The sequence below is a fragment of the Melospiza georgiana genome, chromosome 16 (assembly GCF_028018845.1).
Source record: "Melospiza georgiana isolate bMelGeo1 chromosome 16, bMelGeo1.pri, whole genome shotgun sequence".
Lineage (NCBI taxonomy): Eukaryota > Metazoa > Chordata > Aves > Passeriformes > Passerellidae > Melospiza > Melospiza georgiana.
In genome coordinates, this window is record NC_080445.1 from 14,615,405 (window position 1) to 14,635,448 (window position 20,044).

Genomic DNA, 20,044 nt, shown 5'->3' on the forward strand with positions numbered 1-20,044 from the left:
AGCTCCCGACTCCCGCGGCGAGGATGGGAATTAACTCCTCGAATGCCGCCTGCCCGGGCTCCAGCCGCCCCCTCCCGGTGCCCGCTGCTGCCTCCGGGCTGGGCAGCACGGGATGAGACCGGGCACACCCGGCCCGGGGCACCGAGGAGCCCGCGCTGTGACCCCCCGGCACCCCCGGGCTCTGGGCAGCCCTGGCACAGGGGACGGGCCACAGTCGGGGGGAAATGTCTTGGCCCGGGTGCTCGTGGTGGGCTGTGCCTGCTGGTGGTGGCAGAGGTGCCATCCCTGGGTGTCCCCCTGCACGGGCATGGTGGGACAGGGCACAGCAGGGAGCCCCGGTGTGCCGGCTGAGGGTGTCCCTGCCACACTGCAGTGTCCCTTTGCCCCTAGATGGATGGCCCTGTCCCACAGCAGTGTCCCTTTGCCCCCTGATGAGTGTCCCTGTGCCCCTAGATGACTGTCCCTGCCCCATTGCAATGTCCCTTTGCCCCTAGATGAGTGTCCCTGTCCCACAGCAGTGTCCCTTTGCCCCCTGATGAGTGTCCCTTTGCCCCCTTATGACTGTCCCTGCCCCCCAGCAGTGTCCCTTTGCCCCCTTGATGAGTGTCCCTGTGCCCCTAGATGAGTGTCCCTGCCCCATTGCAGTGTCCCTGTGCCTCTAGCTGAGTGTCCCTGCCCCACAGCAGTGTCCCTTTGCCCCTAGATGAGTGTCCCTTTGCCCCCTGATGAGTGTCCCTGTGCCTGTAGCTGAGTGTCCCTGCCCCACAGCAGTGTCCTTTTGCCCCCTTGATGAGTGTCCCTGCCCCACAGCAGTGTCTCTTTGCCCCCTGATGAGTGTCCCTGTCCCAGAATGGACATTGCTGCAGGCAGTGTCCAGCTGTTCCATGGGGATACACCAGGCCAGGCTGGGTCAGGACGCCCAGAGTCACACAGCCCTGATGTGTAACTGTTCCCCATCCTTTGGGCCTGGCTCAGGGACCAACACAGGTCCCCCAGGTCTGTGGAATCAAATCCTGGTCCCACCCAGTGTCCTGGGTCAGGAGCAAGAGCCACGTCCTTGGGAAGGTGACAGGAGAACAGGGAGAGGTTCCCCAGCCTGGCCTTGGGCTTCATCATCGCTCCTGAATAATTCAGTGAGTGGCTCTGCCTGCTCCGGCCACACCCCCGCTAATGGCAGAAATCGATGCCTTCTTAATTCCTCATGGCCAGACAGCTCCTGCCTGTGCTGCTCTGGGCCCTGTCCCCCTGGGAGATGCTGATGATCCCAATTTTGTCTCACAGACTCTTGGAATCTCAGAATGGTTTGGGTTGGAAGAAACTTTAAAGCTCATCCCATCCCATCCCTGCCATGGCAGGGACACCTCCCACTGTCCCAGGCTGCTCCCAGCCCTGCCCAGCCTGGCCTTGGGCACTGCCAGGGATCCAGGGGCAGCCACAGCTGCTCTGGGCACCCTGTGCCAGGGCCTGCCCACCCTCACAGGGAACAATTCCCAATTCCCAATATCCCATCCATCCCTGCCCTCTGGCAGTGGGAGCCATTCCCTGTGTCCTGTCCCTCCATCCCTTGTTCCCAGTCCCTCTCCAGCTCTCCTGGAGCCCCTTCAGTCCCTGGCAGGGGCTCTGAGGTGTCCCTGGAGCTTCTCCTCTCCAGGTGAGCACCCCCAGCTCTCACAGCCTGGCTCACTGGGGCTGTGCAGGTGTTTGCAAGGATCCTCTTTCCATGTGGTCCTTGGGTGCTGGAGGAAGCAGCACCAGCATCCTCAGGATTGCACTGGGGCAGTTCCATGGGATCAGGTCCCCCAGGCCCCTTGGCCCCCTGGTGCCAGGGCCTGGCATCCACCCAGGCACCCACTCACCAGAAGCACAGCTGCAGGAGCAACAAAAATGTTAAAATTTAATGCCTTGGCTAATGGGCTGAGCAGAGTGGAGCAGAAACCTGGAGAAAAAGGGAAGAGGATGAGAGTGCCCAGTGTCTCATGGCTTCCCCCTGCACCCTCTGCTTCCTGGAAAAAGAGGACACGAGACCCTCCTGCCTCACTAAATAAATCCCACCACAGTGTTGGACCAAGGAGCCAGTCACAAATCCATGTGGCTCCTGGTGGGCCCCCACAGGAGCTCCCAGTGAGGGACAGAGCCCTGAGGATGAGACCTTGCCCATGGGAACCCAGGTTCCACCATCCTCTCCAGCACCACCTGCAGCTCTGCTGGTGTGTCCTGAGCTGTGAGATGTGGCTGGGACTGTGTGTTCTGTTCCCATCTGTCAGAGCTGGGGCAGTTATCCTCTGTTCATGGGCAGTTTTTTCTTTCTCTCTCCCCCAGCCAACCCTCCCTCCAGGAGATCTCTGCTGTCCATGGCCACTGAGTGTCCCTGCAGGGCTGATCCAATCCCAGCATCCCATGGGGAGATGGAGCCAAGCATTCCTGCCTGGATCCAATCTGAGCCTGGCACAGCACAGCAGCCTTTGCCCCCTGCATTGCCAGAGGAGCAGCTTTCTGCTGCCCTGCATGGCCAGAGGGAGCCCAGGCCCATCTGCAGCAGCCCTGGAGCTGCAGAGGAAAACTCCCCCCTTGTGCAGGATCCCTGCTGCAGCAGAGCCACAGCTGGCACTGCAGGAGGGCTGAGCCCCCATGGCATGGGGCTGGGACACCGCCCTGGCACACAGCGGGCAGGGCATGGGCTGACTCTGGCAGTGTTGTTTTGTATTACTGCATTTTTATTTCATCTTTATTTTTTTCCCTAGTAAAGAACTGTTATTCTTACTCCCATATCTTTGCCTGAGAGCCCCTTAATTTCAAAATTACAATAATTCAGAGGGAGGGGGTTTACATTTCCCACTTCAAGGGAGGCTCCTGCCTTCCTCAGCAGACACCTGGCTGTTCAGAGACACGGTGTCCCCCAGAACAGTGGGATGCTGAGAGCAGGGAGAGGCACAGAAGGGCAGCTCAGGACATCCTGCTGGGCTGTCTGGCTGGATTTGAGCTCTGGGAAGAAGGCTGGGACAGACTGAACTTGGTGTGGGTTCAAAAGAAGCCACAGCCTGAACGAGTCCTCTCTCCCCACCTGCAAGAGAGCAGAGGGAGAGCAGTGCCCTGATTCCTGCTGCTCCTCTGCCTTGGAGCTGCTGGGATAGCTGGCTGGGATGCTGACATGAATTTCCAGGGCTCCATTCCAAATATTCTCAAGCCATCAGATGTAGCCATGATATTTTATGAAAAATCCTTTCCTTAGGATTTTTTCTCCTGAGAAGCTGAAAGGCCTCAGGAACAAAATGTAAACATTGATTATCTGCTGCTGTGGAATGCAACAGGTGCATCTGTGATTGGTCTCATGTGATTGTTTCTAATTAATGGCCAATCACAGTCAGCTGGCTTGGACTCTCTGAGACAGAACCTTTTGTTATCATTCTTTCCTATTATATTCTTAGCTAGCATTCTGATGAAATTCTTCTATTCTTTTAGTATAGTTTTAATAGAATATATATCATAAAATAATAAATCAAGCCTTCTGAAACATGGATTCAGATCCTCATCTCTTCCCTCATCCTCAGACCCCTGTGGACACCTCCACAATCAGACCCACCAAGCCTGGCTGGAGCTGGGTTTGCTGTGCTGCCCTCACGAGTCCTTTGGGACCTGCCCAGTCCCCATGGGCTGGGGGCAGCCGCCCTTGAGAGGGAATTCTGAAACCATTCCCAGGGGAATGAGCAGTGCCAGAACCCCAGAATAACCCCAAATAAATATTCCCAGAGCAGGAATGGAGGCAGGAACACCTGGCCAGGAACCAGCAGTGGCCACAAAGCCACAAATGTCCCTCACTCTGAGCAGTGTGCCCAGCTGAGCACCAAGGCAGGACCCAGCCCTAGCCCTGTCCCCAGGCTCTGCTGGGTTTAGATCATTAATTATCCACTTTTGTACTTTCCTCAGGAATTTGGACTCAGGAATTTTTACCTGCTGGGTTTTTACAGCTTGCTAAATAAGCATATTCCTTGCCAAGGAACTTGGGAGCCGTGGGGAGCCGTGGGGCTTTGTGGACAAAACTTTTCCAAGCTGCTTTATTGGACTTATAAAACACAGTTTAACCCTTTTCATCGCGTTGCTTTGCATGAGGTGGCAGGGCAGTAAAATGCTCATTTCTCCATGGCATTCCCAATGAGCTGCAGCTCAGTTTGTGGCAGGAACAATAAAGGAGATGGAGCAGAGGGGAGGGATGTGAGGAGAAGCACAGGCAGCTGCGTGAGGCTCAGACTCACCCTGAGGGCAAAACGCTGCAAAACAGGAATAAAGCAATTAAATGAGATGAATATTTGAATGTGGGATTGAAGGGGCCGGAATCAAGGCTGGAGCAGTGCAGGAGGCTTGGAGAACAGGCATTTCAGTGCCTGTTTGTAATAAAAATTGAGAGATAAACCATGTGGTAACAAATTATTTTCACAAATCCTGTTCCCTTCATCTCCTCAAACAGCTGTTCAGCTCCATGGCATTTCCATTCCTTCTGTGTTTTTAAAACACAAAGTTACCAAATAAATTCAGAAAAAGGTGGGTGGCTTCTCCAGCCTGGGGGCTGCTCCAGGCCCAGTCCAGGCCCTGCTGCTTCCTCCCAGGGTTGGAGGAACCCAGATTGAAATGAGGGCTGGCACAGACACTGGTTTGGGGGTTTTTAAAGCCTTTGCATTAAAATCCTGCTGATTTTCTTTGAGAAATGGCATTTCCAACAATGGGAAAAGCAGGCCTGGGGCCTGGCATGGCCACATTCCCAGGACAGGCTTATCCTCGTGCTCCAGTGATGCTGGAGGCTGATGGGAAATTCCCACTTTGTTTTTTCATGGATCAGCAACAACAGGAGGTCCCTCATGGGGCCATGTCAGACCTGGGGTTTCCTGTGTGAGGCACAAGGACACTGGGGACACCTGGATGTGTCTAAGGGGGCCTGGAAGGAAGATGGGCACAGACCTTTTGTAAGGGCCTGGAGAGCCAGGACACAGGGAATGGCTCCCACTGCCAGAGGGCAGGGATGGATGGGATATTGGGAATTGGGAATTGTTCCCTGTGAGGGTGGGCAGGCCCTGGCACAGGGTGCCCAGAGCAGCTGTGGCTGCCCCTGGATCCCTGGCAGTGCCCAAGGCCAGGCTGGGCAGGGCTGGGAGCAGCCTGGGACAGTGGGAGGTGTCCCTGCCATGGCAGGGGTGGGATGAAATGACCTTTAATGTCCCTTGAACAAAAACCTTTCCATGCTTTATGATTCCTTCACCTTGGGACAGATGTTTCTAAAGCAAAGTCTTGCAAAACTGAGCCTCACATCCCTGAGAGGTGTTCCACATCCTTGGCCTTTGCAGGGACAAGTGGGATAGAGGAGAAATATCCCTGTAGGGATCCAGGAGGTTGGCAGGAGGTTCCTTCTTCAAGTTCCCTTCAGCTGCTCCATCCCTCCCTCCCTCCAGACACTTGGGGCTGTTTTCTATCAGAGACCCCCAAAAATCCCCTCCTCACCCCACAGTGGCTGGGGAGGCTCAGGAGATCCCTGTCCCTGCTGTCCCCAGCTCCTCAGAGCACGTGTCTGCACCCAGCCCTGCCGGGATGACAAAGGCTGATAATGGGATTATCCTTTTAATGATCCCCATAGAAACGAGCCCTGCACATCCCAGGGGAGCCCTGCAAGGACCCAGCTCCAGCCTGGAGCCACACAGACACCTCGGCTCTGCTGGGGGGTGGAGAGAGCTTGTAGGGGGTTTGGAGCAGTCAGAGGAGCTCTGGAGGTGTTGGGGAGATTTGGGAGGTGTTTTAGTGGTTTTGGAGGTATTGGAGAGCTTTTGGAGGTGTTGTAGTGGTTTTGGAAGTGTTGGAGAGGTTTTGGAGATGTTATGGAGATTTTGGAGGTGTTGTAATGGTTTTGGAGGTGTTGTAGTGGTTTTGGAAGTGTTGGAGAGCTTTTGGAGGTGTTATGGAGATTTTGGAGGTGTTGTAATGGTTCTGGAGGTATTAGAGAGCTTTTGGAGGTGCTGTAACAGTTTGGGAGGTTTTGGAGGTGTTGTTATGGTTTTGGAGGTGTTGGAGAGGTTTTGCTGGTGCTGGGAATATTGGGGAAGTTTTGGAGGGGATTTGGAAGGGTCAGAAGAGTTTTGGAGAAGTCAGAGGAGTTCTGGAGGTGTTATGGAGATTTAGGAGGTGTTTTAATGGTTTTGGAAGTGTTGGGGAGATTTTGGAGATGTTGGAGAGGTTTTGGAAGTGTTGGAGAGGTTTTGGAGGTGTTGTAATGATTTTGGAAGTGTGGGAGAGGTTTAGGTGGCGCTGGGAATATTGAGGAAGTTTCAGAGGGAGTTTGGAGGTGTCAAAAGAGTTTTGGAGAAGTCAGAGGAGTTCTGGAGGTGTTGGAGAGGATTTAGAGATGTGGGAGAGATTTTGGAAGTGTGGTGATGGTTTTGGAAATTTTGGAGAGGTTTTGGAGATGTTATGGAGATTTTGGAAGTGTGGTGATGGTTTCGGAAGTGTTGTAGAACTTTTGAGAACACTGGAGGCTTTTGGTGGTGTTGTGGAGGGGTTGGAGGGGGTTTGAAACTGTTGGAGACATTTTGGAGAGGTTGGAGAGATTTTGGAGAGGTTGCAGTGGGTTTGGAGAGGTTCTGGAGGTAATGGAGAGGTTCTGGAAGTGTTGGAGGGGTTGAGGAGGTATTGAAGAAGTTTTGGAGGTGATGGGGAGGTTTTGGAGGAGTTGGAGAGGTTTTGGGGGTGATTGAGAGGTTTTGGAGGTGATGGAGAGGTTTGGGAGGGGTTAGAGAAGCTTGGCAGAGGTTGAAGGGGTTGTGGAGGTCATGGAGAGGTTTTGAAGGAATTGGAGAAGTTTTGGAGGGGTAGGAAGGGTTATGGAGGGGTTGGGGAGGTTTTGTAAGTGATGGAGATGTTTCAAAGGGGTTGGAGAGGTTTTGGACATGATGGAGAGGCTCTGGAGGGGTTGGAGAGGTTCTGGAGAGGTTGGAGAGGTTTTGGACATGATGGAGAGGTTCTGGAGGGGTTGGAGGAGTTGTGGAGGGGTTGGAGAGGTTTTGGTGGTAATGGAGAAGTTTTGGTGGTGATGGAGAGGTTCTGGAGGAGGAGGAGAGGTTCTGGAGGGGTAGGAGGGGTTGTGGAGGGTTTGGAGGTATTGTAGGGCATTTTGGAGGTCTCGGGGAGGTTTGGAGGTGATGCAGAGGCAAAGTTTGGAGCCTGGGAGTGCCCACAATGATCCATGGGCACCTCCAGGCCGTGTCTCCTCAGCTGCTCCTCCCTGGGCAGTTCCCCCCACAGCCAGGCCCAGGAGCAGCATTTCCTTGCAGGATGCGCAGGACTGGGGCTGGTGGGCTCAGTGCTGTGCTGAGAGAGTGAAAATAAAATCCTCCATGATGGAAAATCCTCGTGGAGCCCCATGGGAACGCTGAGCCCTAACCTCCTTGTGGAGCTGGGGACAGCCCCAGCCCCACAGATGGCTCATTCTCCTCCTGCTGGTGTTTAATCCTCTGAAGGAAGTGCCAGCCTTTGCAATGTCCCCACGGGGCTGCTGTCCCCTCTAAAGCCTGTTAAGCCACCAGGCTGAGCTGCCCTTTGTCCCTGCAGGTGCCACAGGGATTTGGGAGCCGTGAGGAGCACTTGGATCCGCATCAGCCTCACAGGTTTGGGGTTCCAGTGTGTGGGAAGGTGCTCTTTGTGGATGAAGTAACGAAATTATCTTTTGTTTCTTTATAAAAGTAAAAAGCTTAAAAGTTTTTTTTTTTTTTTCATTAAATAAAAAGACACTTCATAAGACTTTACTTTAAAAATAGCTAATTAAATAGAAGTTTAAAAAATTGTTTAAGTAATTATTAGAAAAATAAGAGAACAAAGAAACGAATGGCTTTTTGAAGTGTTTTACTAAGAGTAAGAACTTCTTACCTTAGTTTACTTTTTTTTCTGTAAAAATCTTTTATTATTTTGCCTTTTATTAAAACTTTTCTCTTTCCAGCATTACCACAAAAGCCATCCTGCTAATTTTATGCCATCTAAAGTAGCTAAGCTATCTCAAGTGTAACATAGATCTCCAAGAGATTTATATTACTGTCATAAGACCTAACTCAAAGAGACCCTTCTATCTATCACCAGTGGTTCCCAGCTCCTTGACTTTGGGAGGCAGCAGCTGGGACCTGGATCTCAGTTTTCCTACCATTAATGCCCTGGATGAATGGATCTGTTGATGTCTTTGCTCCTGGCCAGCTCAGGCAATGGAAGGGTGATGGCCACAAGGAGCTCCAGGCTGAGGCAGTCCTGGGACATGGGAGCAGCCAGAGGATCCCTGCCATGGAGCTTTGTTGTCCTTGCTGGGAGGGTCGGGGGTTTGTCTCACCCTGGTTTGTTTAATTACTTAATTAGTTACACAGGCACAAAGCCAGGAGCCACATCCGGAGCCCTGGGAGCTCCTCGTGGGGCAGGAGCTGGGGGGCAGCACTGGGGGCAAGGCCCAGGACTGGATCCAGGGACAGCTCCGGCTGCAGGCTCAGGTACAGGCCCTGGCCCAGGGCTGGGTCTATCCCCCTCCCTATTTCTAACCCCATCCCATCCCATATCCATCCCCAATCCCATCCCCAATCCCATCCCATTCCATCTCCAATCCCAATCCCATCTCCAATCCCATCCCCAATCCCATCCCATCCCCAATCTCATCCTATCCTATCCTATCCTATCCTATCCTATCCTATCCTATCCTATCCTATCCTATCCTATCCTATCCTATCCTATCCCAAATCCAATCCCATCTCCAATCCCATATCCATCCCCGATCCCATCTCCAATCCCATCCCATTCCATTCCATGTCCAATCCAATCCAACCCCATCCCATCTCCAATCCCATCCCATCCCATCCCATCCCATCCCATCCCATCCCATCCCATCCCATCCCATCCCATCCATCTCCAATCCCAATCCCATCTCCAATCCCATATCCATCCCCAATCCCATCTCCAATCCCATCCCATCCCATCCCATCCCATTCCATTCCATCTCCAATCTCATCTCCAATCCCATCCCATCCCATCCCATCCCATTCCATTCCATCTCCAATCTCATCCAATCCCATTCCATCCCATGTCCAATCCCATCCCATATCCATCTCCAATCCCAATCCTATATCCAATCCCATCCCATCCCATATCCATCTCCAATCCCATTTTCAATCCCATCCCATTCCATCTCCAATCTCTATCCCATCTGCAATTCCATCTCCAATCCCATCCCATCCCATTCCACCTCCAGTCCCAATCCCCAATCCCATCCCATTCCATCTCCAATCCAATCCAACCCAACCCCATCCCATCTCCAATCCCAATCCAATCCAATCCAACCCCATCCCATCTCCAATCCAATCCAATCCAATCCAATCCAATCCAATCCAATCCAATCCAATCCAATCCAATCCAATCCAATCCAATCCAATCCAATCCAATCCAATCCAATCCCATCCCATCCCATCCCATCCCATCCCGTCCCATCTCAATCCCACCCAAGCCCCGCCCACACCGGGCGTGCCCGTACGTAGCCCCGCCCACCCACGCACAGCCCAATCACCTCCCATTTCCTGCCGCGCGGGAAAACGCCCTCGGCGCATGCGCAGTACGGAAGGGGCGGGCCAAGCGCAGCTCCGGCCGTGCCCTTCCCTCAGCGCTCCGCACAGCGCCGCGCCCTTCTCCAATATGGCGGGGCACAGTGCTCCGCGCCGAGTTGCGCATGCGCAATACCGCTGCCCTGCCCTGATTGGCTGCGGGCGCCGGTGAGCGCTTCCGGTGGGAGGGCGGGGCGGGCCCGGGATGCGCCTGGCGTAGCCCCGGCACCGACACCGGCCCCGCACCGCGCCGCCGCCGCTCCCGCCCGCCCGCGCTCCCGCCGCCCTGCCCGGCGCCCCGGGGCTCCCCGTCCCGCCGCTTGGGGAGGCCCGGGGGCTGGGTGCCGGCAGCTCTCCGGTGCCCGTGGCTGCGCGGCCGGCGGGGGCTCGCCGGTGCATGGGCGGGGGGGCCCCGCCGGGCCACCGCCGGCCATGAGATGAGCGGAGCGCGGCGCCCTGCCTAGAGCCGCCCCGGGGCCGCCGCGGCCATGGTGAGCTGGGGCAGCGGGGACGGGAGCGTGGAGGGAACGGGGGATGGTCCCGCGGGGCCCGGACACCGGAGCGTGAGGGGCCGAGGGGCGGCGGCACCCCCGGGACAGGATGTGAAGGGCCAGGAAGGCACGGATCCCTCCTGGTGCCCGGGCTGCTGGGAATTCCGGGTTTGTGCCGTTAAAGCCGAGGGGTGCCCTGGCAGCTGTGGCTGCCCCGGTCCTTGGCAGTGCCCAGGCCCGGCCGGGAGCAGCTGGCACAGCCGAGCCCGGCACGGCCCAGCCTGGCACAGCCGAGCCCGGCACGGCCCAGCTTGGCACAGCCGAGCCCGGCACGGCCCAGCTTGGCACAGCCGAGCCCGGCACGGCCCAGCCTGGCACAGCCGAGCCCGGCACGGCCCAGCCTGGCACAGCCGAGCCCGGCACGGCCCAGCCTGGCACAGCCGAGCCCGGCACGGCCCAGCCCGGCACGGCCCAGCCCGGCACGGCCCAGCCCGGCACGGCCCAGCCCGGCACGGCCCAGCCCGGCACGGCCCAGCCCGGCACGGCCCAGCCCGGCACGGCCCAGCCCGGCACGGCCCAGCCTGGCACAGCCGAGCCCGGCACGGCCCAGCCTGGCACAGCCGAGCCCGGCACGGCCCAGCCTGGCACAGCTGAGCCCGGCACAGCCCCAGCCTGGCCCTGGACGTGGCACGGGATGAGTCTCAAGGTCCCTTCACACCCAAACCATTGGGTGATTAAATTCTCCGGTGCCAGCTGTGGGCTTGCCCTCACGGCCTCCTTGGGTAAGCCGAGGAGTGACCTGGATTCTGTTCCGTGCTGGGGACAGCGGCCTTGGCTGTGCCCACAGGGACAGCGACAGAGCCAGCCCGCTGGGATGTGCACAGGGCTGTCCTCCCCTCGGTACCATCCCCAGGAAAGGTCTCAGGAGCGTCTCTGACCGTGTGGGTGCCCACAGAGCCAGGCTGGCAGCGCTGGCAGGCGGGCATTGCCCCCAGGGCATCGGGTGCTGCTCACTGCCACCACCCCAGAACTGCTGATGTTGTGTTCCCCTTGCTCTACCCACAGGGGTGTCTTCTATCCCAATACTGGTGTCCCACCTTGTACCCCAGTTTTCCTTGGGGTGACCAAAGGAGCCCTTGGCAGGTGGGCAGCAGTGGGGAGATGCTTTCAGCAGCCCTGGATCTGCTCTGGGAGCCTGCCCTGGCTCACCCAGAGACCCCACTGAGCTCAGGCTGCAGTTCCTGGCCTGGTGCTCACCCCACTCCACCTTAACCTGCCTTTGGTGGTGTAGGATCAGGCTTTGCACCCCTTTTATTCCAGAATTTGGGATCCTGGTTGTGAATTCCTTCACCCAAGAGCTGAGGTAATCACATTGCTCACTGTGTGATGTGCTCCTGGTACATGAGTGGTGTTTTATTGAAACTTTGGTCTCTGTAGCCACTTTGGTGAGCTCCACTAGGCCCTTGCCCAGGCTTTGCTGCTTCATGTGGGACACAGTCTTCTCAGTAAAATATATATAAATATATTATTATATATATAAATACTGGCAGTGTTTTATAGCAGTAGCCTGAGGGTGCTCAGGGTGGGCTCCTCATGTGTGTCCCAGCTCCTTGTGGCTTTAGTTTCAGGCAAAGGGGGATTTTTGAGGTGGATTCTTAGTGACCAGCCCATGTTCAAGAAGGTGAATAAATGGTTTGCAGGGTTTGCCAGGCCAGGCTGTGCACTTCACAGTGCAGCTGGCAAAAATTAGTTCTCCCCTCACCTCCCTGTGGACACACACATTTCTCCTCCTGAATTACACCTTGTTTGCTTCTTTTTTTTCACTTCACCATCCACTGTTTGGCTGCCCGTGGAAGTTGAGCAGCAGCCCCTGGGCTCTGCTGCAGGATTTACTGTTGTAACTCATCATGTGACTCCTGGGCAAGATTTTCCTTCTGTTCCCATTTCCCTGGAGCCTACAGATGGGCATGTTCTGCTGCTAGAGCACCCTCCTTCCTGGAAACAGTTGGGAGAGTGTGAAGAGGAGCTGCTGGAAGGCACACAGGGAACAAATAAAAGAGAATTAAACTCTGCTCCTGGAGAGCAGGCTGCTGGGAGCAGGTTTTCCTCAGTGGGGCTGAGCTGAGTTCATGGGGAGGGATGAATTGGAGCTTGATTAACTGGGCAGGGATGTTGGGAAGGCAGGAGGGAATGCAGGGATGCACAGTGAGCTCAGGCACTGCAGATGCTGGGAACAAACCTCTCTTTGCTGGGCTGAGTTGCCACTCATGGCTCAGAAATCTTCATGCCACTCAGAGGTTGGGTTTGGAGGAAGCTTTAGTGTTTCCGTGCTTTGCAGAGAGCTCTGTGAGGGGGTTTTGGGGCTGTTCCTGCCTGCTCTGTGTCTCAGTAGTGTTTGTGCACTGTTTGGGGCCCCAAACTCCAGTTTGGGGCTTCCTGAGGGAAAGGAAAGGTGGTGATGCTGTGGTGTGTGTGCAGGGAAAACAGGATTCTGCAAAATCCAGCTGGATTCTCTGGAGTTCATCTCTGAGCACCCAGAGCACATCCAGCCTCAAGCTTTGCTTTCACACACCACAAATTATTGCATTGCTTCCTCCTCACCTTTTAAAGAATTTTATGAACAGGTTCAGAGTAAATATTGTTGATGGAGCTGTCCTTGGAGGGATTTATTTTCTGTCCAAATTAGCCATGGCTTTGTCTCATCACTCTTTCCTTCACCTTTGTTCCTTCCACTGGTGAAGATGAACCATCTTTGAAGCCCTGGGAGCCCAGCTGGGATCTCCTGAGCAATCCCCCCACCTGGGAATTGCATTTGCACCTCCCTCACGAGGCTGGGATTTCAGTGCTTGCCTCTGGGAAACACATCCTTCCCTCTGTGGGATTTGCATCCTGCCAGCAAGCAAAGCAGCTCGGGAGCAGGGACTTCCAGGAGATGCTGCAGTGTGAGGTTTGGGATGCTGGAGAGCTGCAGCCCAGACAAATCCCACTCCCCCAGGCTGTGCCTGGCCTGCAGAGCAGACCCTGGAGGTTCCCAGCCCCAGGGAGTGTGGTGGCCCTGTGCTGAGGGAGGCTCTGCAGTGGAGCAGGCAGTGGGCGGCTGCAGCTCCCGAGTTCCCCCCAGCAGCATCTGCCTTTCATTCCACAGCCTCTCTTCCCACCTGCCTGGATTTTAGCACTGAGTGCTGTTGTTTTCTCGTGTCTGCAGCTGCCTGTGATGGTTGCAGCCTTCCTTCCATTCAGGAAGGAGTGGATGGTGTGTGGATTGCAGCTTGTCCTGCCAGGTGAGGCTGCTGAGCCCTTGGCTTATCCTGCTGCTCGTGGTTGCCAAGGAGCTGCTGCTGCTCCATTGCCAGAGCAGCTCCTGTTTGTTCTGTGTCAGCCCTGCTGAGCTGGTGGCCCTGAGGCTGGCTCAGGCTGTGCCTGGCAGCCACAGCTGCTCTGGGGACCCTCCTGTTCTTTGCAGGACATTGGGACAGGAGGGAGCAGCAGCTTCGTGCTCCTGCAGAGCCCCTTGGCCTGGCTGTGCCATCACCCTGGGGACACCTGGGCCCTGTGTGGGCTGTGCTGCTGTTCCTGGCCCAGGTGGGCTCAGGGATCCTGTTCCACACAGCCCTGCTCAGCCTGGGGTCCTGCTGAGTCCTTAGGTGATATTTAAATTAAACATTCCGATTCCTGAAGTGCAGCCAGGCTCCTGAAGGGGGGAGTTGTCCAGGCAGGAGGGCTTTGAGCAGCCCTGGAGCTGCCCTGAGCTTTGGGACCTCAGGGACAGGGACAGGAGCGTGGTGCCTTTGCCCCTCTGCCATTTGCCCTGAGGTACGGCAGCAGTCTGTGACTTTTATCCCACCATTGAAGCAGAAAATCTACTATACTGAGATTGCAGAGTCTCCATGTTGTCTCAGAGGTGCTGTGCTCCCTTTTCCTGTCCCAGGTGAGCTCAGGGATGCTGCTGTCCCTGTCCCAGGTGAGCTCAGGGATGCTGTGCTCCCTTTTCCTGTCCCAGCTGAGCTCAGGGATGCTGTGCTCCCTGTCCCAGGTGAGCTCAGGGATGCTGTGCTCCCTGTCCCAGGTGAGCTCAGGGATGCTGTGCTCCCTTTTCCTGTCCCAGGTGAGCTCAGGGATGCTGTGCTCCCTTTTCCTGTCCCAGCTGAGCTCAGGGATGCTGTGCTCCCTTTTCCTGTCCCAGGTGAGCTCAGGGGTGCTGTGCTCCCTTTTCCTGTCCCAGCTGAGCTCAGGGGTGCTGTGCTCCCTGTCCCAGGTGAGCTCAGGGATGCTGTGCTCCCTTTTCCTGTCCCAGGTGAGCTCAGGGATGCTGTGCTCCCTTTTCCTGTCCCAGCTGAGCTCAGGGATGCTGTGCTCCCTTTTCCTGTCCCAGGTGAGCTCAGGGATGCTGCTGTCCCTGTCCCAGGTGAGCTCAGGGATGCTGTGCTCCCTTTTCCTGTCCCAGGTGAGCTCAGGGATGCTGCTGTCCCTGTCCCAGGTGAGCTCAGGGATGCTCTGCTCTGAGGAGATGGGATGCTGCTGCTGCTGCTGCTGCTGCCCAGGCAGAAGTGCTGGCACATTGCAGGTGGGCCCAGTTTCTCAGCAGGGCTCTGTGATGAAGAGGGAGCTGAGGGTGCTGTCCCCTCCCTCTGTCCCCCAGCTGAGGTGCAGCATCACAACCCCAGCCCTGAGGTTCTGTCTGCTCTCAGTGCTCCCCTCCATGAGCAGCTCAATACAAGCAAACCCTCTCTGGAACCCTTCTGACTCAAAGCAGGGTAGGAACTTGGAAGTTCCGGCCTCAGCTCCAACATCTGGCTTCCTTTTTTGGCCAGCAAGTCACAGTGTGACTCTGTGTGCCCCCAGTTATCTCCCCTCTATTAAACCATCAAACTGGGGGTGCTGATGAATGCTGATGACCTTTCCCAACTCTGCAGCAAGGCCTGGGGAGCTCTGGAGATGAACCAGGAGTGGAGCTGGAGCAGGAGAGCTGATCTCTGCTCAGATGCTTCCTCCAGCAGCAGAGCTTTTTCTCAGAACAAAACAGCTCATTTAGCAGAATGGTTGCACATAATCCCTTTCAGGACCTATAATAATTCCAACACATCCATATTTCAAAGACCTGGGTAGCTAAATGCAGGCTGCAGGAGGACTAAAAGCTATCAAGGCAAAATTGTTGAGCCTCCAGGTTCACTAAATGAGCTTGAAAAGCTCATTTCCACTGGCTGTTGCTGATGGATGGGTGCTGGTGGCTGTAATTATTTCAGCAGAAAAGCATTAAAATCTGGCAGGTACCACAAAGCTCCTGCCATGGGCTCCAGTGCTGTGCAGAGATGCATGGATACCCAAAAACTCCAAGAACTTTGGGTTCAGTTGGGTGAATTAATTGCACATTGTTAGCTGGTGTCATTTAGGAGCCAGGTAGCTGCGTTAATGTTGGATTTATACATCAGTGTGTGCAAAGTAGAAGGAAATGTGGCTTTGAGGTGGATAGGCTGATACCTGCCTGTAGAATGTGCCCTAAAATCCTTCCCAATCATTATCCTCTGTCCCACAGCAGATATTTCCTCTTAGGAACTATATTTGGGTCACTGCTGCCTTGGCTCTCTCTGCATCCCAAGTGTCAACAAGACAACCTTCTTCTTTGAGAGAGAGAGAAGAGGTGTCTGCTGCTTTGTTTTATCAAAATAAAATGTTTAGACTCCCATTTATATAGAATAATTTTTGGAATCCCATTTCCAGCATTTATTACATGTGCAGCATGTGCTGTTCTCCCTTGTAGGCCTCCTTGTTCCAAGCAAAATGTAAATATTGATATTTTGGTAGGGGAAAAGCAATTTTGGTAGGGGAAAAGCTTTTCCCCTACTGATTCTGGTGGTCAGGGACTTTCCTACTGGTCCAGGCACCCCTGGGGTTTATTTGTGGGTTCTCTCCTCTGGAATTTTGGGGTGATGCAGCTTCTCCTGGGCTGAGAAGCTCCTACAGCTTATGGTGAAGCAGCTCTTTCCAATCTTACCTTCCCTCCACACACATTTGATTCCTTTCTTTATCCACGTTTCTCTTTTCTGTTTACACTCAGGATACTTTCATTCCACCAGAGCTATTCCAGGCTCTTCTAGCAACACCACAAATTCCTTATTTTTTTTTTCTCTCCCCCTGATCTTCCCTGACCCTTCTCCTATGTGGATCATGCCCAGAATTCCATTTCTTTTCCCATTTCCAGCCCTTTGCATTCACACTCCAAATTCTCTTTTATTTGTTCCAGCATCTCCAAGCCCGTGGCTGGATCTCTGTGTGTATTTTTAGCATTTTGACTTAATATTTTATTAGGGCTTTAATTGCAGCGTGGAGTTCTTCCCAAGAGGGATTGTCCTGGTTCCTTTTTGTCCCCTCTTTGGAGAAAGGAGTGTGCTCATCTGTTTTGTTACTGCCTTGTCAGGATGCCAAAGCCAGCATTGGATGCAGCTTTCCTGAGGGGAATGAGGGTTTTTTTTTTCCCCTTTGGAGAGATGTTTTGCCTGAAAAATCTGTGTTGTGCTCAGCTGGTTCCCTGCTGCTTCATTGAGTAAGAGCAGAGCAGGTTCCTTCTGCATGGCAATTCCACCTTTTCTCTGGGATGAGGAGCAGTTTCATCCATGGGAGTTTGGCTCAGTTTTGGTGTCTCTGGTGTTCAAAATCAGGATGTGGAGAGGGTAGAGCAAAACCAGCTCCTGGGCATGGCTGCTGTTGTTGTTCCTCATCCCATTCCCTAACCCTTGGGTTATGGGGGATAAACCTGTATTTCCTACAGTTCCTTGGCTTTCTTTTTGCAAGGGTGAAGGAAACCAAGAGGAGGACCAAGTGCTCCAAGATGTGGAAGTGTGAGGTCAGTGCTCAGGAGGCAATTCCTGCTCCCAGCCCCTCCTCTGATGCTGGGTTTGGGACTGGGGAAAGCTGCAACTTTGGCTTTCAAAGCTGCTTTTCCCTGTGTTCTGCTGGTGTTTGAAGGAGCTGGTTGGGTCATGGTGACCCTTTGGGTCCCCCAGGACAAATATTGGCCCAGCAGAGCCCCCTGATGTGGGCAGGGGGCCTGGAACCCCCCCAGAGCTGCAGGGGTGAGCAGCAAGGGGCACTTGTGAAATCCCCCAAAGTGCAGCAGCCCTGCAGATGTCAACATCTTGTTTTTCTTTAATTGGACTGGATGTCCTCGCTGTGTGAGCTGGCCTTTGAAAACATTTTAATTAACAAAAATCTTAGTTATTCCCATGGTGTTTCCCATGGTGGTTTCATTATACACTCTTAAATGGCCAGTACAAGTTTTAATTCTTTTGCCAGGAATGAAATTTTTGGAGTTTCAATTTCTGAAATTTTTGGAGTTTCATGGAATTTCAATTTAGAGTTTCACAATCTTTTTTCCTTTTCTCTGACAGGGAGTGAGGGTCTGAAAATTTCATATTTTCGTGTAGTATAACCACACGTCCTTGGAAATCAGGTCTGGCTGCTGTAATGTATTGGATCAGGTATAATCCTGCCCTGAGTTTGCCCTAAACCTTGCACCTTGTGTAGCCACGTGTTGGGACAGCTTTTCCCCATGGTAATGGGCTTAGTCCTGCCAGGCAGAAGTGGATGGAGAAAAATCAGCAGGATTTGCTTGCTGGAGTAGAGGTACCTCTTTAAGAAATCTGCTGAATAATTGCTTTTTTCTTACATTCACTTTCTTTTTTTGCTTGCCCTGGTGCTTCCCATTTCCAGCTCTGCATATGTGCATAATTCCAGAGCCTCCTTCACTTGAGGCTACAAACAACTGTGATTCAGAGCCTTCCCTGGGTATTATTGGGACTTGTCTGGAGGCTGAGATAAATAAGGGTTTATTTGTGGCTCTGCTGACAGTGAGGGATTTGAGAAGTGTTTTTAAAAAATCTCTCCATGCATCTTGGACTCCTCAGAGCTGCTGCACAACCACGCCAGGTTCTTCACTCCTGGCATTTGGGCATCTCTCTGATCAAAGGAGCTCCTGTGTTTGTAAAAGTGGAGAGGAGCAAGGGTTTGCATTTTTAAGTGTCAGATTTTCACCTGTAAGAGCATGAAGAGTGTTCTCTGTAGGAAGAGTCATTACAACCACAGGAAGGATGTGGAGCTCTTGGAAAGAGTCCAGGGCAGCCCATGGAGATCCCCAAGGATGGAGCCAGGCTGGCAGAGCTGGGGGTGCTCACCTGGAGAGGAGAAGCTCCAGGGACACCTCAGAGCCCCTGCCAGGGCCTGAAGGGGCTCCAGGAGAGCTGCAGAGGGACTGGGGACAAGGGATGGAGGGACAGGACACAGGGAATGGCTCCCAGTGCCAGAGGGCAGGGCTGGATGGGATATTGGGAATTGGGAATTGTTCCCTGTGAGGGTGGGCAGGCCCTGGCACAGGGTGCCCAGAGCAGCTGTGGCTGCCCCTGGATCCCTGGCAGTGCCCAAGGCCAGGCTGGGCAGGGCTGGGAGCAGCCTGGGACAGTGGGAGGTGTCCCTGCCATGGCAGGGGTGGCACTGGCTGGGCTTTAAGGTTCTTTCCAACCCAAACCTTTCCCTGATCCTGTGATAGGTGTGGGGTACTGGGCACAGTCTGAGCTCATTTGCCACTGCTGCTCCTCTCTTGGTCTCTGCACCATTGCAATGAGATGATGATTGCATTTTTCTCAACACCTTTTACAAATTCTTTTTATAAAGATTTTTTATTCCCTTCACAAATCCTTTCCTCACCAACCTACTTATTTCCAAAGGACTCCTTGGGATCTTTTTTTCCACCTGCCTGGTTAGAAGTTGGGTCACTTCCCCATAACCTCTGGAGGAAGTGTTGTCTCAAAGTGAGTGAAGCTGCATTTGGGGCAGCCCTGTGGTCCTGCCTGCTTTGTTTATGTAGAGAAAAGGGAAGAGATTTGTTCCTTGTGCCTGGGCTCCTGCACAGGCCCCTCAGGGAAGGATGGGATCTCCCTGCAGGGGCTCAGAGCCTGCCTTGGGGTGTGGGGCATCCTGGGGAGCCCAGCAGAGGGACAGTGTGAAGTGGAAGGAACAAAGCAGTTTCAGAGGTGTGAGTTTCTAGACTTCACTGGGGGAATTTAGGTGATTTCTGAACTGAGACAAGCAGAGTCACCTTGCAGTGTTTTCACTTCTGGAAGCAGCTCCTGCCCAGCCCAGCACCCTTGGCAGATGCTCAGCTGTGTCTGAAGAGCAGATTTTGTTTGGCTGGTGTTGCTGGTAACCCACAAAATGAGAAGTTCTAATCATTGATGGCTTCAAAAGTGGTGCCCAACTGACTGAGAACTGACTGAGCCCAGTGCCTGCTGAGGGAGGGATGTGGCTGGATTCTCAGGTTTAAGTTGCAAGTCCAAAAAGTGACTCCAGAGCCACCTCTGCCTGCTGTGCTTTGGTGATGTGCAGGGTATTGATCTTGAGGATTCTGCTTTGGGTCCTTCTGCACTTCTCAGCTGGGTATTATTTCAGCAACTGCTTGTTTGGGAAAATACTGTGTTGCTGAGCCCTTTCCAGCAGCTAAACCACAAGAAATCAATTAGGAAGTCAGCAGCACGTGACCAGCTGCCTTTCCTGGGTGTCAGGGACTCAGAAATTGCTCTTGGGCTTGTCTTCAGCAAGCATGGCTTGAAACAGCACTGTTCCCAAACCACCCTTTGCCTTTTCCAGCCTGCTGGGATTGTTTTACTCCTTTGCTGGGTTTCTAAGAGAGTTCCTGGGAACTGCTGGGTGGAGGACACGCTGGGCTGGGTTATGTGGGTTAAGAGTTACTGGGTTAGAAAGAATCAGACTCAGACACTTGAGCCTGTTAATCAAAGTTCAACCTTCAAACCTGATGCCTGGTTAAGTGAATCTGCCTGTCCAAGAGGGTTTAAGAAATCAGATCCCTTGGGCATTGAAAAAGGTGCTGATTACTCGTGGAGCAGGCAGTGTTCCAGGTAAGATGATCTCTGGTGCAGAAATCAGGGTGGCACTGCTGGCTCTCCA

The 20,044-nt window shown here is 53.9% G+C and overlaps 1 protein-coding gene across 2 annotated transcripts in view; it reads left to right on the forward strand.

The window, feature by feature from the left end:
- Window positions 1-9,991: 9,991 nt before the first annotated feature.
- Window positions 9,992-20,044, forward strand: part of XPO6 (exportin 6) — a 65,785-nt gene continuing 55,732 nt past the window's right edge. For both annotated transcript variants that reach the window (XM_058035264.1, XM_058035265.1), the window contains exon 1: window positions 9,992-10,090. In XM_058035264.1, the coding sequence (XP_057891247.1) occupies window positions 10,088-10,090 (3 nt within the window). In that variant the 5' untranslated portion in view covers window positions 9,992-10,087. The remainder of the gene's footprint in view (window positions 10,091-20,044) is intronic.